Source organism: Barbus barbus (genome assembly GCF_936440315.1).
Source record: "Barbus barbus genome assembly, chromosome: 24".
NCBI lineage: Eukaryota > Metazoa > Chordata > Actinopteri > Cypriniformes > Cyprinidae > Barbus > Barbus barbus.
Genome location: NC_136752.1, coordinates 16,891,260 through 16,904,748, shown reverse-complemented (window position 1 = coordinate 16,904,748; position 13,489 = coordinate 16,891,260). Strand labels below are relative to the sequence as shown.

General features: G+C 40.2%; 1 protein-coding gene across 1 annotated transcript in view; it reads left to right on the top strand.

Annotated features, from left to right (window-relative positions):
* The first annotated feature begins 4,477 nt into the window (after window positions 1-4,477).
* Window positions 4,478-13,489, top strand: part of LOC306843927 (GDP-mannose 4,6 dehydratase-like) — a 67,491-nt gene continuing 58,479 nt past the window's right edge. The window contains exons 1-3 of the mRNA XM_079375664.1: window positions 4,478-4,728; window positions 10,361-10,405; window positions 12,576-12,663. Coding sequence (XP_079231790.1) covers window positions 4,636-4,728; window positions 10,361-10,405; window positions 12,576-12,663 — 226 coding nt within the window. The 5' untranslated portion in view covers window positions 4,478-4,635. The remainder of the gene's footprint in view (window positions 4,729-10,360; window positions 10,406-12,575; window positions 12,664-13,489) is intronic.

Here is a 13,489-nt window from a genome sequence, read left to right as displayed (position 1 = left end):
TCTAGAGCAATCTTAGATTGATGCATTATAGGTCGCAGATTAGATGGGTCAGCCGTACGGCTTGAAAAAGCCTTAGACTTTCTATCACGTGATAAAACAGAAATAGAGGAGGCTACAGGTACACTGGGTTCCCGCTTGTTCTGTAAACATTTGTGAATGTTGCTGCTAATATAGCGGGGGCCCGAAACATATCACTGAGAGCTGTTATCAGTTGTTTTTTGTTCACCTACACCAGATGGAGGAGGGTTTGGGCCCTGGCGTTGTGGCAGCGGCCGGAGAGCTCTCACAGGAGGAGGAGGGAGAGCTGGGCCTGCAGTCTTTGGTGGTTGGGGGGCCCGCTGTTTTTTAGTTGATATCTGGGGGCTTGCAGCGAAAGAGTGGGAGAGTTTGGTCCCAGCATACACTAGTTCCTCTATTTTCTGTGAGAAGCTTAGAAGTAGAGATGCTGGAGAGAGGGATGATGTGTCTGGTGAGATGGGCTCTGGCTCTGGTGTTTCCGGTGGATGTGATATGTTGTCCTGGCTTCCCTGGCTGTTTTCCAGAAAGTCGTCATTGGGTGCTGAGTCTTGGAGCTCTTGTAATACATCACAGTCTGCATGTGATGAGCTCTGTGGGCAGGTGGTTGTTTTGTCTGCGTGGTGTTATCAGTGTCCTTGTGGGATGTGTCAACCACATGATGACTCGAAAGCTGATATGAAGTCCTGTGGTCACTAATATTCTGTCCAGGTGTGTGTGTGCCATTCAGGCTGAGTGGATTGACACACACTACTGAAGGATGACGGAGGGAGAAATAGATATTGTACTTTAGCACTCTTGCACCAAGTTTGTTTCGGTGGAGGCCATCCAGTTTAAACAGTTACCTGTGGCCCCAAAAAAGATTGAAGTTGTCGATGAAGTTGACTCCTTTTATACTGCAGGTTCTTTGTAACCATGTATTCAGCCCAAGCAGCTGTGAAAACATGTTAGTTCCCCTTGCTGGGAGTGGTCCACTGATGAACGACTGAACTTTGAAACTGAGTTTCAAAGAGTTCACTGAAATCCTTCTTAAGGAGTTCTGACTGCTCTTTCCGAATATCATTCTTCCCCACATGGATGATGACTCGATTTGCAGTCTTGTGCTTCATTAATGCTTCAAATCTGTTCTCAAGATGTATAGGGGGTGGTAGAATACCAGCGTTTACAAGTCTTATCATAGCCATATCTGGGGTAGAGGATGCTACGGCAGCAATACGAGATATTCGTGACAATCTGATGTCTCGAGTGCCTATGGGTCTTGCTCCCTGTTTGTGCCATCGATTAGTCTGTCGATCAGTTTTGGCTTGTTCCTCTAAACTTTGTTTAAACTGTTGAGATTCACTAGATTCACAGGACTCACCGGCTGTATGTTGAGGGGGTCAGTGATGACAATCTGCTGTGTATTCCGCCTGTTTTGGAAGTCCAGCAAGTAACTTTGTTTCAAGAACCGCAATCTTTGTAGAAGTCTGTGGCAGTTCATGCAGCAAGTAGATTCCACGAGAGATTCCATTTTCTCTCGTCTCGGCTGGCCACAATAAAAGGCCACTCTAAAATGTGCAGTTTCACTGTATTGGGGGGTCCGAAAACCAGTCAGTATCTGGTGTGACCACCATTTGCCTCACGCAGTGCAACACATCTCCTTCGCATAGAGTTGATCAGGTTGTTGATTGTGGCCTGTGGAATGTTGGTCCACTCCTCTTCAATGGCTGTGCGAAGTTGCTGGATATTGGTAGGAACTGGAACACGCTGTTGTATACGCCGATCCAGAGCATCCCAAACATGCTCAATGGGTGACAAGTCCGGTGAGTATGCTGGCCATGCAAGAACTGGGATGTTTTCAGCTTCCAGGAATTGTGTACTGATCCTTGCATCATGGGGCCGTGCATTATCATGCTGCAACATGAGGTGATGGTCGTGGATGAATGGCACAACAATGGGTCTCAGGATCTCGTCACGGATCTCTGTACATTCAAAATGCCATCAATAAAATGCACCTGTGTTCGTTGTCCATAACATACGCCTGCCCATACCATAACCCCACCGCCACCATGGGCCACTCGATCCACAACGTTGACATCAGCAAACCGCTCACCCACACGACGCCATACTCGCTGTCTGCCATCTGCCCTGTACAGTGAAAACTGGGATTCATCCGTGAAGAGAGCACCTCTCCAAAGTGCCAGACGCCATCGAATGTGAGCATTTGCCCACTTAAGTCTGTTACAACGACGAACTGCAGTCAGGTTGAGAACCTGATGAGGACGACGAGCATGCAGATGAGCTTCCCTGAGACGGTTTCTGACAGTTTGTGCAGAAATTCTTTGGTTATGCAAACTGATTGTTGCAGCAGCTGTCCGGGTGGCTGGTCTCAGACGATTTTGGAGGTGAAGATGCTGGATGTGGAGGTCCTGGGCTGGTGTGGTTACATGTGGTCTGCGGTTGTGAGGCCAGTTGGATGTACTGCCAAATTCTCTGAAACTCCTTTGGAGATGGCTTATGGTAGAGAAATGAACATTCAATTCACAGGCAACAGCTCTGGTCGACATTCCTGCAGTCAGCGTGCCAATTGCACGCTCCCTCAAAATTTGCGACAGCTGTGGCATTGTGTTATGTGATACAACTCTACATTTTAGAGTGCCCTTTTATTGTGGCCAGCCTAAGGCACACCTGTGCAATAATCATGCCGTCTAATCAGCCTCTTAATATGCCACACCTGTGAGGTGGATGGATTATCTTGGCAAAGGAGAAGCGCTCACTAACACAGATTTAGACAGATTTGTGAACAATATTTGAGAGAAATGGGCCTTTTGTGTACATAGAAAAAGTCTTAGATCTTTGAGTTCAGCTCATGACAAATGGGGGCAAAAACAAAATTGTTGTGTTTATAATTTTGGTCAGTGTAACTGTCTGGTGGCTGTCGTCTTATGAAAAATTACTACGTACAGGTAATACTACAGTGAGTTGGTCTTGTATGTGCACTTTATAATAGGCCAGGACTGGAGAAAGTATGTAAATGACTAAGAGTGCAACAGAAATCATCATTCATACTCTATACGCACAAATATATCGAGTCTTATGGTAATATTCTGTACATCACTGGTTTATGGTAACATTTCATTCACGTAATGTTTGTGAAGGCATTAGAATTCACACAGGAAAAGGTACTGTATTTTACACTTGAAACTCTAGCACCCTATAATGTCAAAATCCTGCAAATTATCATTTTTTAATATCATGTAATTTCTGCTGATTTTCAGGAAGATGTCAAAATGTCAGAGTTTGGAGTTTGTTTGTATGTGTGCATGTATCTACTGTTATCTGATACAAATAACCATGACCCAAATACAGCTCTCACTTACAACATTTTATTCAATAATGTCATTTAGAATGTCATTTAGAGGGTTTCCCATAGGGCAAATGTATTGTGCAGAATGCTTAGGTAATGCTGCTGATCTCTCACAAGTTAGAAATTTGAGACTGGGACACTAGCTTAAAGACTGGCTGTTTTTGGTCTTGCTCACTCACTCTTTTTTGGTAGATGTCTCACCTTCCATGAAGGCAAAAAAGAAAAAGAAAGAAAAAAACAGAGCACTACCTACAATTGTATTGTGTGTTTTTGTGTGGTTCTATATATAAAGATACTATTTTGTTTTGATCATCTTTTCTGATGTTTACTTGAAATGCTTTCACAGAATATTAAATGGAGTGAAATATATTGTACATCAGCTGATGGCTTACAAAGTAGTTTTTAGACACTAGGATTCTAAGTGAAAGCTGAAAAACCAGGACTATCACTTCATGACGTCTAAGCATTAATAAAATATTTATTTATTTTTATGTTTTGATTTCAGTTTCTATGTATGCCATAACTGGATTGAGGAAAGCTGAAATATAATGGCTCATAAACTACTGGGAAAATACAGTAGATATAAAAAGATATATTGTTGTACTTGTAAGTGCTTTATGTTGTGTACATGCTTTAGAATTTTAAATATTATTTAAATTAAAATATATTTTGAACAAACGTTTGATTGTCTTGTTAATTCATTTTATCTCTTCTTGGAGCAACGACATTTAAGAAGGTTTTTTTTTTTTTTATCTACAGCTGTGGCACAATTAATCATGTAAAAATGATGTGAGCCTAAAAAAAACCCTTTAGTGACTAAAACCAGCTAACAGTCTGGCTTGACCAGACTGAGATAACAGCAAAGATCAGAAAAACAGCGTAGACTAGTTGAAGCCTTTTTTCAGTAGTGATTTAGTCCAAGGATTTATTATATAATGTAGGCATATTATTTAATGCTAACAATTATTATTAGGTATGTAATAATAAAGTGAGAACGTAAAAAGTGGTTTGTTTCATTCCTCCTGAATCTTGATTCCTTTAGTGGGCGCTGTGACACATTTACACCCCAAGCCTTCAGGATTTCTCTCCTCTTTGTTTTGTGGTGGGTACGTCACTGTCGCTCTGCTCTGTGATTGGCTGCTGAGTGCAGGTTCCTGGTGTGTCGTTCAAGCAGCTGGAGTTTCGGATGTATTTGCATTAGTTTATGACAAACGATCGCGCATAGTGGATCCAAACCTCACAGATACACTCCGAACCGAAACCAGCTCCGGAAAATGGCTCAATGTGCGGCGGCGGCCAGTGGCGATGCGAACGGAGACGGCAAGACGAAGAGGAAAGTGGCCATCATTACAGGCATAACCGGTCAGGTAATGTTACCGTGAAAAATCGTCTCAACATATGCGACGCGATGGTATATACGGAGAGTTCAGTTAGAAATCAAAAGTCTGTCATGTTTAACGTTACTCACCTTTATTCTGTTTCAAATGCGTATGACATTCTTTGTTCTGTGGAAAACAAAGGACAATGACAGCCTCAGTCACCATTCATTTATATTAACTTAGAGGAAAAGAGATGTGAATAAGTGACCGAGGCTGTCAGTCCCTTGCAAGAGAGTGAGTAAATGTTGAGAGACTTTTATGAGACAGTTTCATCCAGTTTTATCCTTGACACCTTTGCTCACTTGCTTTGTGGTTTTTGGTAAGGTTAACCATTACAACGGTAGTTTTTGCTAAAATACCACACGTAACGTTAGTTGTCTCTATAAAAAAATAAGTAAATAAAAATATTATAAGTAGGCTATAGAAGTTGTTTTTTTATGTCACGTGGTTATTTCCGGACTTACAAGTAACTGACAACTAAGCTTAGCGTACAAGGTGCATAGCATAGTGCTATGATTATGCTATGAGTAACACGGGTGTATCTAGGCATCCAGACCATTATACTTGGTAACGTTATTCAGGGCCCGTATTCATAAAGATTCTAAGAATCCTCTCAGAGAGCTCCTATTTTAGGGCACAGCCCGCGACGCCCCTTGGCACCGGCCCTGCATACTTACCGTGTTTTATAGGAAATGAACAGAGACATATACGCCTAATAAGTGCTGTAACAGACCCAAATCATCACTGCTGCATAGTTGCATTTTTCCAGTTGCCAAATATGTTAATGTAGTGATTTCTGGCGCTATGGCAATTCAGCGCGGTGTCGGAGATGTTAACAAAGCAGGTTAATTTTCACAGTCTTCTTTGATCATATTTACCAAGGGTTCCAATAATTCTGACCACAACTGTAGATTTTCAGGTAGCTTTGCAGGTAGGTTTCTTGAAGCATCTTGAAGACATTGCCACAGTTCTTCTGGATTTAGTCTGTCTCAGTTTGTTCTGTTTCTTCATGTCATTCCAGACAGGGGTGCGTTTCCCAAACGCATCGTTAGCTAACTATGGTGGTAGGTCCCATTGAACTCTATTGGTAACGACGGAACTTAACCATAGTTGGCTAATGATGCTTTTGGGAAACACACCCCAGACTGGATAATGATGAGATCAGGGCCCGTATTCAAGAATTCATATTTAATTCATATTTACCTACATTTCACTGCTGGTTATACCCTGTATAATTGTGTATGTGACAAATAAAAATCTTAGTGCTAAGAGTTGCTCCTAGTAACAAAATTCTAAGAAAATTCTTAGAAATGTGGATGTTTCCTCTTAAAATTAAAGAAAAGATCCTAGTAAAGAAAAAAGTAATTCAGAAAGCATCTTAACCCTTAAAAGAGGTCTTAAGGTCCAAAATTGTTAGGAGTACGGACGAGGACTTTTAAGGGGCTTAAGAGTTTCTTTAGCAGCGGAGAAAATGGACGAAACATGAAGAGGGAGAAGAAATGTGTTGCACACAATGCATGACAGTGAGTTAATAAGACGCTACACATTAGATCGTGCAGGGATCATGTTTGTGACCGATCTTATTAAAGACATGCTAACATCTCCGACACCGCCCAGAAATGCCATAGCGCCAGAGATGGACGTAATCACTACATTAACATATTTGGCAACTGGAAAAATGCAACTATGCAGCAGTGATGATTTGGGTCTGTTACAGCACTTATTAGGTCTCTGTTCATTTCCTATAAAATATGGTAAGTATAACAGCATGGTAAATAAAGAATATATATACATATATAATGTGTGTGTGTGTGTGTGTGTGTGTGTGACAGAGAGAGAGAGCGAGAGAGAGTACGGTAAAACAGGAAAAACCACCTGTAATTTCAAAGTGAAGGCTTATAATATACCCTACTCTTAAAAGCGCTCTTTTATTTCCTTCTTGACAACCAACCAATCACAGTCTTCAAAAGAATGTGTCATAGCTAGCAACGGGGTCAGCAACACCTCCTCACTAAGATAAAAGTTTTTATCTTTTCCTCGTTCAGAGTTGCTCTCAGATTGTTCCTGAATCACTTTTAAGATAAGACTCCTAGTTAGAAATTTTTAAGCTAAATTAGGAGCTCTCTAAAAGGATTCTTAGAATCTTTAGGAATACCGGCCCAGATGCCTGTGTGGAGCACCTGTGTGGACTCCTTTTGCAAACCAAAATCTCACTGGATTGTTAAAATTAATGACAAAATGAATGTTTGGAAAAGTAAACTAATATTTCCTACTGACACACTACAGCAAAAGATAGAGATAAATGACTTAAAACCATTTTTTAGCTGCTGAAAATACTAGTGTTCTAATGATTTTGACCACCACTGTATATATATGTTACAGACACACCCTAATGAAATGAAAATTATATTTTCATTTCATGTCGCGGTGTACATTCCCCCATGTGCAAACGCTAAAGACGCGCTTCGTGAACTGTACAGCGCCATCAGCGAACAACAAACAAATAAACCTGACGGCTTTTTCATCATAGCCAGTGACTTCAACCATGCAAACATAAAGACAGTTTTACCAAAGTTCTACCAACATGTGAACTTTGCAACAAGGGGAAACAACACACTGGACTTTGTTTATACAACAGAGAAAAAGGCATACAAAGCTGAACCCCACCTCGGGCACTCGGACCACACCTCTGTTATGCTAATACCGACATACAGACCACTTCTCAAACTCGCCAAACCGGTTCAAAAGCAGATCACAGTATGGCCAGACAATGCCATCTCAGCACTGCAGGGCTGCTTCCAGGACACAGACTGGAACATGTTTAAAGAGGCAGCCACTTATAATAACCACACAGACCTGCAGGAGTACACTGAAACTGTGAATCAAAAAGTGCATAGATTATGTGACAGTCACCAAGACCATTACCACACGTGCCAACCAGAAGCCATGGATGACAGCATAGGTTCGTCGGCTGCTAAAGACCAGAGATGAAGCATTCAGATCAGGAGACAAAGCAGCCCTCAAAACAGCAAGAGGCAATCTGTCTCATGGCATCAAGAAGGCAAAACATCAATATGCTAAAAAAATCCAAACAAGCCTGGTTTATTTCAGTTAACTGAGCATTACATTCGCGAGTCAAAAGCTTATTACAACAATTTACACTTAACTAAGAATAATGGTCAAATTTATAACTGTTAATATTCTAAAATAAGATCTTCTTTATGATGTATGCAGCCTACAAATGCGACCTCCGGAGGATGCAGCCTTCCGTTTGAGAAACGGCCAGAAAGTTTAATGTGGGCAGAGCGCAAGGGTAATTTGACGGGTGCAGTTTGCTTGTTGAACAGCAGAGGGCGGTCGAATGACAAAAATCGTCCAGACGGTGTTAACAAGCACGTTCTTGGCAGACGCTTCCTGTGCAACGCATTGACCAAAATCATATTGATTGATATTGTTAGCATTTAGTTTTTATGAACACAGTTTAGAAAATAGTAGATTATAAAGCTTTCCAAGTTATTGTTGGAGTTTTATACTTTTATCATAATATGTTTACAAAAGTCAATGGCAAAAAATATCAGACGTGTAATTTTTGGTAATCCTTTTATTTTAGACAGATGAAAATAAATAAACAAACATTGTCTGATGTACCCAGTGCATCTTCGGTTATTATGGAAGCAGTTTTAGATTATGATTTTGTGTAGGTCTGTCACCATAAAACCCTTACTGGACACAACAATATATTTCAAAGGCAGTTGCCATAACCAAAATGAATAGGAAAATGCATTAATTGTGTGTATTTTTGTTGATGTGTGCAGTTAGTTTTGTTAAAGTTGTTGCGCCCACTTGTGGTTCATTAAGGAACACAGCCGTTTGTTTGGATTTGTGCTTTGAGGTGGTAAACAGAGAAAGACTGCTTTACTGCGGTCAAGAGCAAATGTAAGGGACCTATTTTCACACAGACAAATCGACACGCAGTACACACACAGAGATAATACATCACAGTCCGAGAGACTGTTTTGGTTGGGCAAGTTAAGTGGGCTTATTTGATTAGTTTTCAGTCTTTCCTTTACCATTCTGGTTTTCTCAGCATAAATGCATCCACAGATTGCCATTAGCAGTCAGTCTGTGTCTCGTGCAGAGGTCTGAAGGCCTATAGATTTATCTTTATGTGGTGCACAAGGGTGATTGTATTTGCAATGGAAAGTTTTTCCAAATTAATCAGCATTTCTGAGATGTTTCACACATGTGGTTTGACTCAAAATATGAGATGATTAAGAATTAAAAAGTGATTTATTTTAAAGATTTTATAATTCAGACAGAAAGTGATTGGTGGCTTAAGGTAGGCCAGTGTGTGCGTATGCACAGACTGGTTGGAATGTCATGTCCGTCTAGGTTTCCTGTCTATGAACATAATCTGCGGGAAACAGGCAACGTTTCCCAACAGTCTCAGCATAGTGATAAGCTACTTTTTATCAGGGTTATGAGTCTGCGCTGCAGTTGGCACTGGTTGTGTCCCACACATATACACACACAGAGAGCCTCAGGTGGTCAGACATTGAATGGGTTTTATGTAAATGGAGAGTGAACGGTGTGAAATGGAAACAGAAATGTATCTTTAAGCACATCTTTTCCTCTGCGGACATATACATATATATATACTTATATACAGGCACACGCATGGCTGCTGGAGCTTCTCATTTTTTCCCAAAGGTCTTTGGGACTGTGCCTATATCACCCCAGCAGGAAGTAGGGGGCGGAATGCCATGGCCGGGGCGGAATGTTCCAAAGTTCTAGAATGTGCGGTCGGGAAGTATGAGAGGGGAAAAAGAGAGAACGAGAAGGAGATGAGAATAAGAATGAAAGAGACTCGAAAGTTGTTTATGTCTTAGGTTAAAATGTGTCTTTAGGGTATGGCCGTGTCACTTTTTGACAGTCATGTGGATTCAGAGGCTTAAACTAAGCTGTCAGGCTTTCACTGACTGACACGATGACCTTGTTTGCACGATTAATACTCTTTTGTCTGTCTTTGTGTGTGTGTGTGATGCACTCGGATGATTCAGTAAACTTGTATTACACTGTCTTACGGAGTGTGTGTTGTAGCCGTAGGCACTCCTTACTTATTTGTTGGCTGTCTTGGCGACTGTTTTCTTTGCATTCTTTGCAGACTATGTATGGAGCTCTTTTTAGTGAGGGGATTTTTAGTTCTTTGCTGTTAAAGGGATAGCTCGCGCAAAAATAACAATTCTGTCATCATATATTCAGCCTCATGTCGTTTCAAACCTATTTGACTTTCTCTCTTTTCTGTTAAACACAAAAGAAGATACTTAGAAAAAATGTATTTTTTGTCCGTATAATTGGATCCATTGGGGCAAAAATAGTTGTTGCATGAAATAAATAAATTCATACAGCTTTGGAAAGATGCAAGAGGGAGTTTCGACACAAGCGTGTGTGTACGTGTACAAAAACACGTTTGTATAATGTAGGTGTGAATTTGCTGCGGTCTGGCTCATGAACTTCTGAAAGAAATTGTCATTGTGTTGAATACTCTCTTGGGTAATGCTTGCCGTAAATGCGTGTGTTTCTCAAAACCCAAAATAATTCTCCCTCTATGTGGTTTCAGGATGGGTCGTATCTGGCTGAGTTTCTGGTGGATAAAGGTTATAAGGTGGGTAAGCCAATGTAACCCTTAAAGACAGAGCCCGAACCCGTCAGAAATCATTCCCACATTGATCTGATGCAAATACAGGTCCTTTTCAAAAAATTAGCATATTGTGATAAAGTTCATTATTTTCTGTAATGTACTGATAAACATTAGACTTGCATATATTTTAGATTCATTACAACACAACTGAAGTAGTTCAAGCCTTTTATTGTTTTAATATTGATGATTTTGGCATACAGTTCATGAAAACCCAAAATTCCTATCTCAAACAATTAGCATATTTCATCCGACCAATAAAAGAAAAGTGTTTTTAATACAAAAAAAGTCAACCTTCAAATAATTATGTTCAGTTATGCACTCAATACTTGGTCGGGAATCCTTTTGCAGAAATGACTGCTTCAATGCGGCGTGGCATGGAGGCAATCAGCCTGTGGCACTGCTGAGGTGTTATGGAGGCCCAGGATGCTTCGATAGCGGCCTTAAGCTCATCCAGAGTGTTGGGTCTTGCGTCTCTCAACTTTCTCTTCACAATATCCCACAGATTCTCTATGGGGTTCAGGTCAGGAGAGTTGGCAGGCCAATTGAGCACAGTAATACCATGGTCAGTAAACCATTTACCAGTGGTTTTGGCACTGTGAGCAGGTGCCAGGTCGTGCTGAAAAATTAAATCTTCATCTCCATAAAGCTTTTCAGCAGATGGAAGCATGAAGTGCTCCAAAATCTCCTGATAGCTAGCTGCATTGACCCTGCCCTTGATAAAACACAGTGGACCAACACCAGCAGCTGACATGGCACCCCAGACCATCACTGACTGTGGGTACTTGACACTGGACTTCAGGCATTTTGGCATTTTCCTCTCCCCAGTCTTCCTCCAGACTCTGGCACCTTGATTTCCGAATGACATGCAAAATTTGCTTTCATCCGAAAAAAGTACTTTGGACCACTGAGCAACAGTCCAGTGCTGCTTCTCTGTAGCCCAGGTCAGGCGCTTCTGCCGCTGTTTCTGGTTCAAAAGTGGCTTGACCTGGGGAATGCGGCACCTGTAGCCCATTTCCTGCACACGCCTGTACACGGTGGCTCTGGATGTTTCTACTCCAGACTCAGTCCACTGCTTCCGCAGGTCCCCCAAGGTCTGGAATCGGTCCTTCTCCACAATCTTCCTCAGGGTCCGGTCACCTCTTCTCGTTGTGCTGCGTTTTCTGCCACACTTTTTCCTTCCCACAGACTTCCCACTGAGGTGCCTTGATACAGCACTCTGGGAACAGCCTATTCGTTCAGAAATTTCTTTCTGTGTCTTACCCTCTTGCTTGAGGGTGTCAATGATGGCCTTCTGGACAGCAGTCAGGTCGGCAGTCTTACCCATGATTGCGGTTTTGAGTAATGAACCAGGCTGGGAGTTTTTAAAAGCCTCAGGAATCTTTTGCAGGTGTTTAGAGTTAATTAGTTGATTCAGATGATTAGGTTAATAGCTCGTTTAGAGAACCTTTTCATGATATGCTAATTTTTTGAGATAGGAATTTTGGGTTTTCATGAGCTGTATGCCAAAATCATCAATATTAAAACAATAAAAGGCTTGAACTACTTCAGTTGTGTTGTAATGAATCTAAAATATATGAAAGTCTAATGTTTATCAGTACATTACAGAAAATAATGAACTTTATCACAATATGCTAATGTTTTGAAAAGGACCTGTATCTCACTGTCTGTTAATAATCAAATATGAAAGTCGTATTTTCATAAGATTTCAATTTAAATGGGTTGCATCTCATTTAAAGCTTTAACAGATAAAGAAATATTTGATTGTTCAGAGGTTTGGGTCATTTTTTTTAAAGAAGTCTTATTAGCTATGCTGCATTTATTTGATCAAGAGTACAGTAAAAACAGTAATATTGTGAAATATTATTACAATTTAAAGTACCATTTTAGGTAATTGTTTCAGGATTCTTTGATCAATAGTTCAAAAGAACAGCTTTTATTTAAAACAAATTTTTTATAGCATTATAAATATCATTGCTGTCATGTTTGATCAGTTTAATGGTTCCTTGCTAAAGTATTAGTTTCTTAATAAAAAATCTTAGTGATCCCAAACCTTTGAACAGTAGTGTACATAAATTCAGTTTAAAATCCTATATACTTAAAAGACTGGAACTTTTTTTGTTTTTGTTTTGGACAGGTTCACGGTATCATCCGCAGGTCCAGTTCTTTTAACACAGGCCGGATTGAGCACCTTTATCATAACCCTCAAACACACACAGAAGGAAGTGAGTTTCACATCCACACACCTGGTTGTGATATGCATGATTTATTGTTATGTTTTATTGTAAATGCATAAATGTCTTCTAACCTGTGTAAAATATCACTAGGCATTGGATCTACTGGTGTTGTAAGTTGTTAATTCAGTATTTGTTTTTGTTTTATTTTTTTATTTTAAGGTATTTTCCTTTATGGTTGCAATCCAAATATTACTAACCAAGTAGTTTGGACTAGTTATTTCTTTTGGGTGAAGTCTGAGAAAATAATTGGTATGCCTCCTCTGTGATAAAATGGCAGGCAATTATAGTGCCCTACAATGGGAAAATGCAGTAAATACAGCTGAAATAGGCCAAACGTGTCACAGGTTTGGAGGTGACTGCTGTACAGAAAGTTAGTTGGTTAGTTTACGGAAACCAGCTTCCTTTGTTCCAAAATATCAAAATTCTAATGATAAAAGTGTCAATTTGGGGCCAGTTCATCCATATGAACTGATTCATCCATATAAAATGACCTAATTTAATCTGACCAGGAATTTTCTCCTGGATTTCATTGAAATTGTAAAAAAAGTCACTTACTAGTCCCTGTATAACACATTTGGCATTCTAATAGGTCTTTCAGTTTGTCTGTTTTTTTAAAGCAAATTAAATAATATTAAATTCAAAGTTTTGCACAAAAATCTAGTAATAGACTCTTGCTTATGTCTCTCCGGTTGATCTGGTGATTGGCAGCTTTTAACTTTTTCCCTCTGTAAACAAATTAAATTAAACATTTCAGACATGGATATGATCTCTTTGTTTTGGGTCTGGTTGTTTTCGCTTAATCTTTATACTTGAG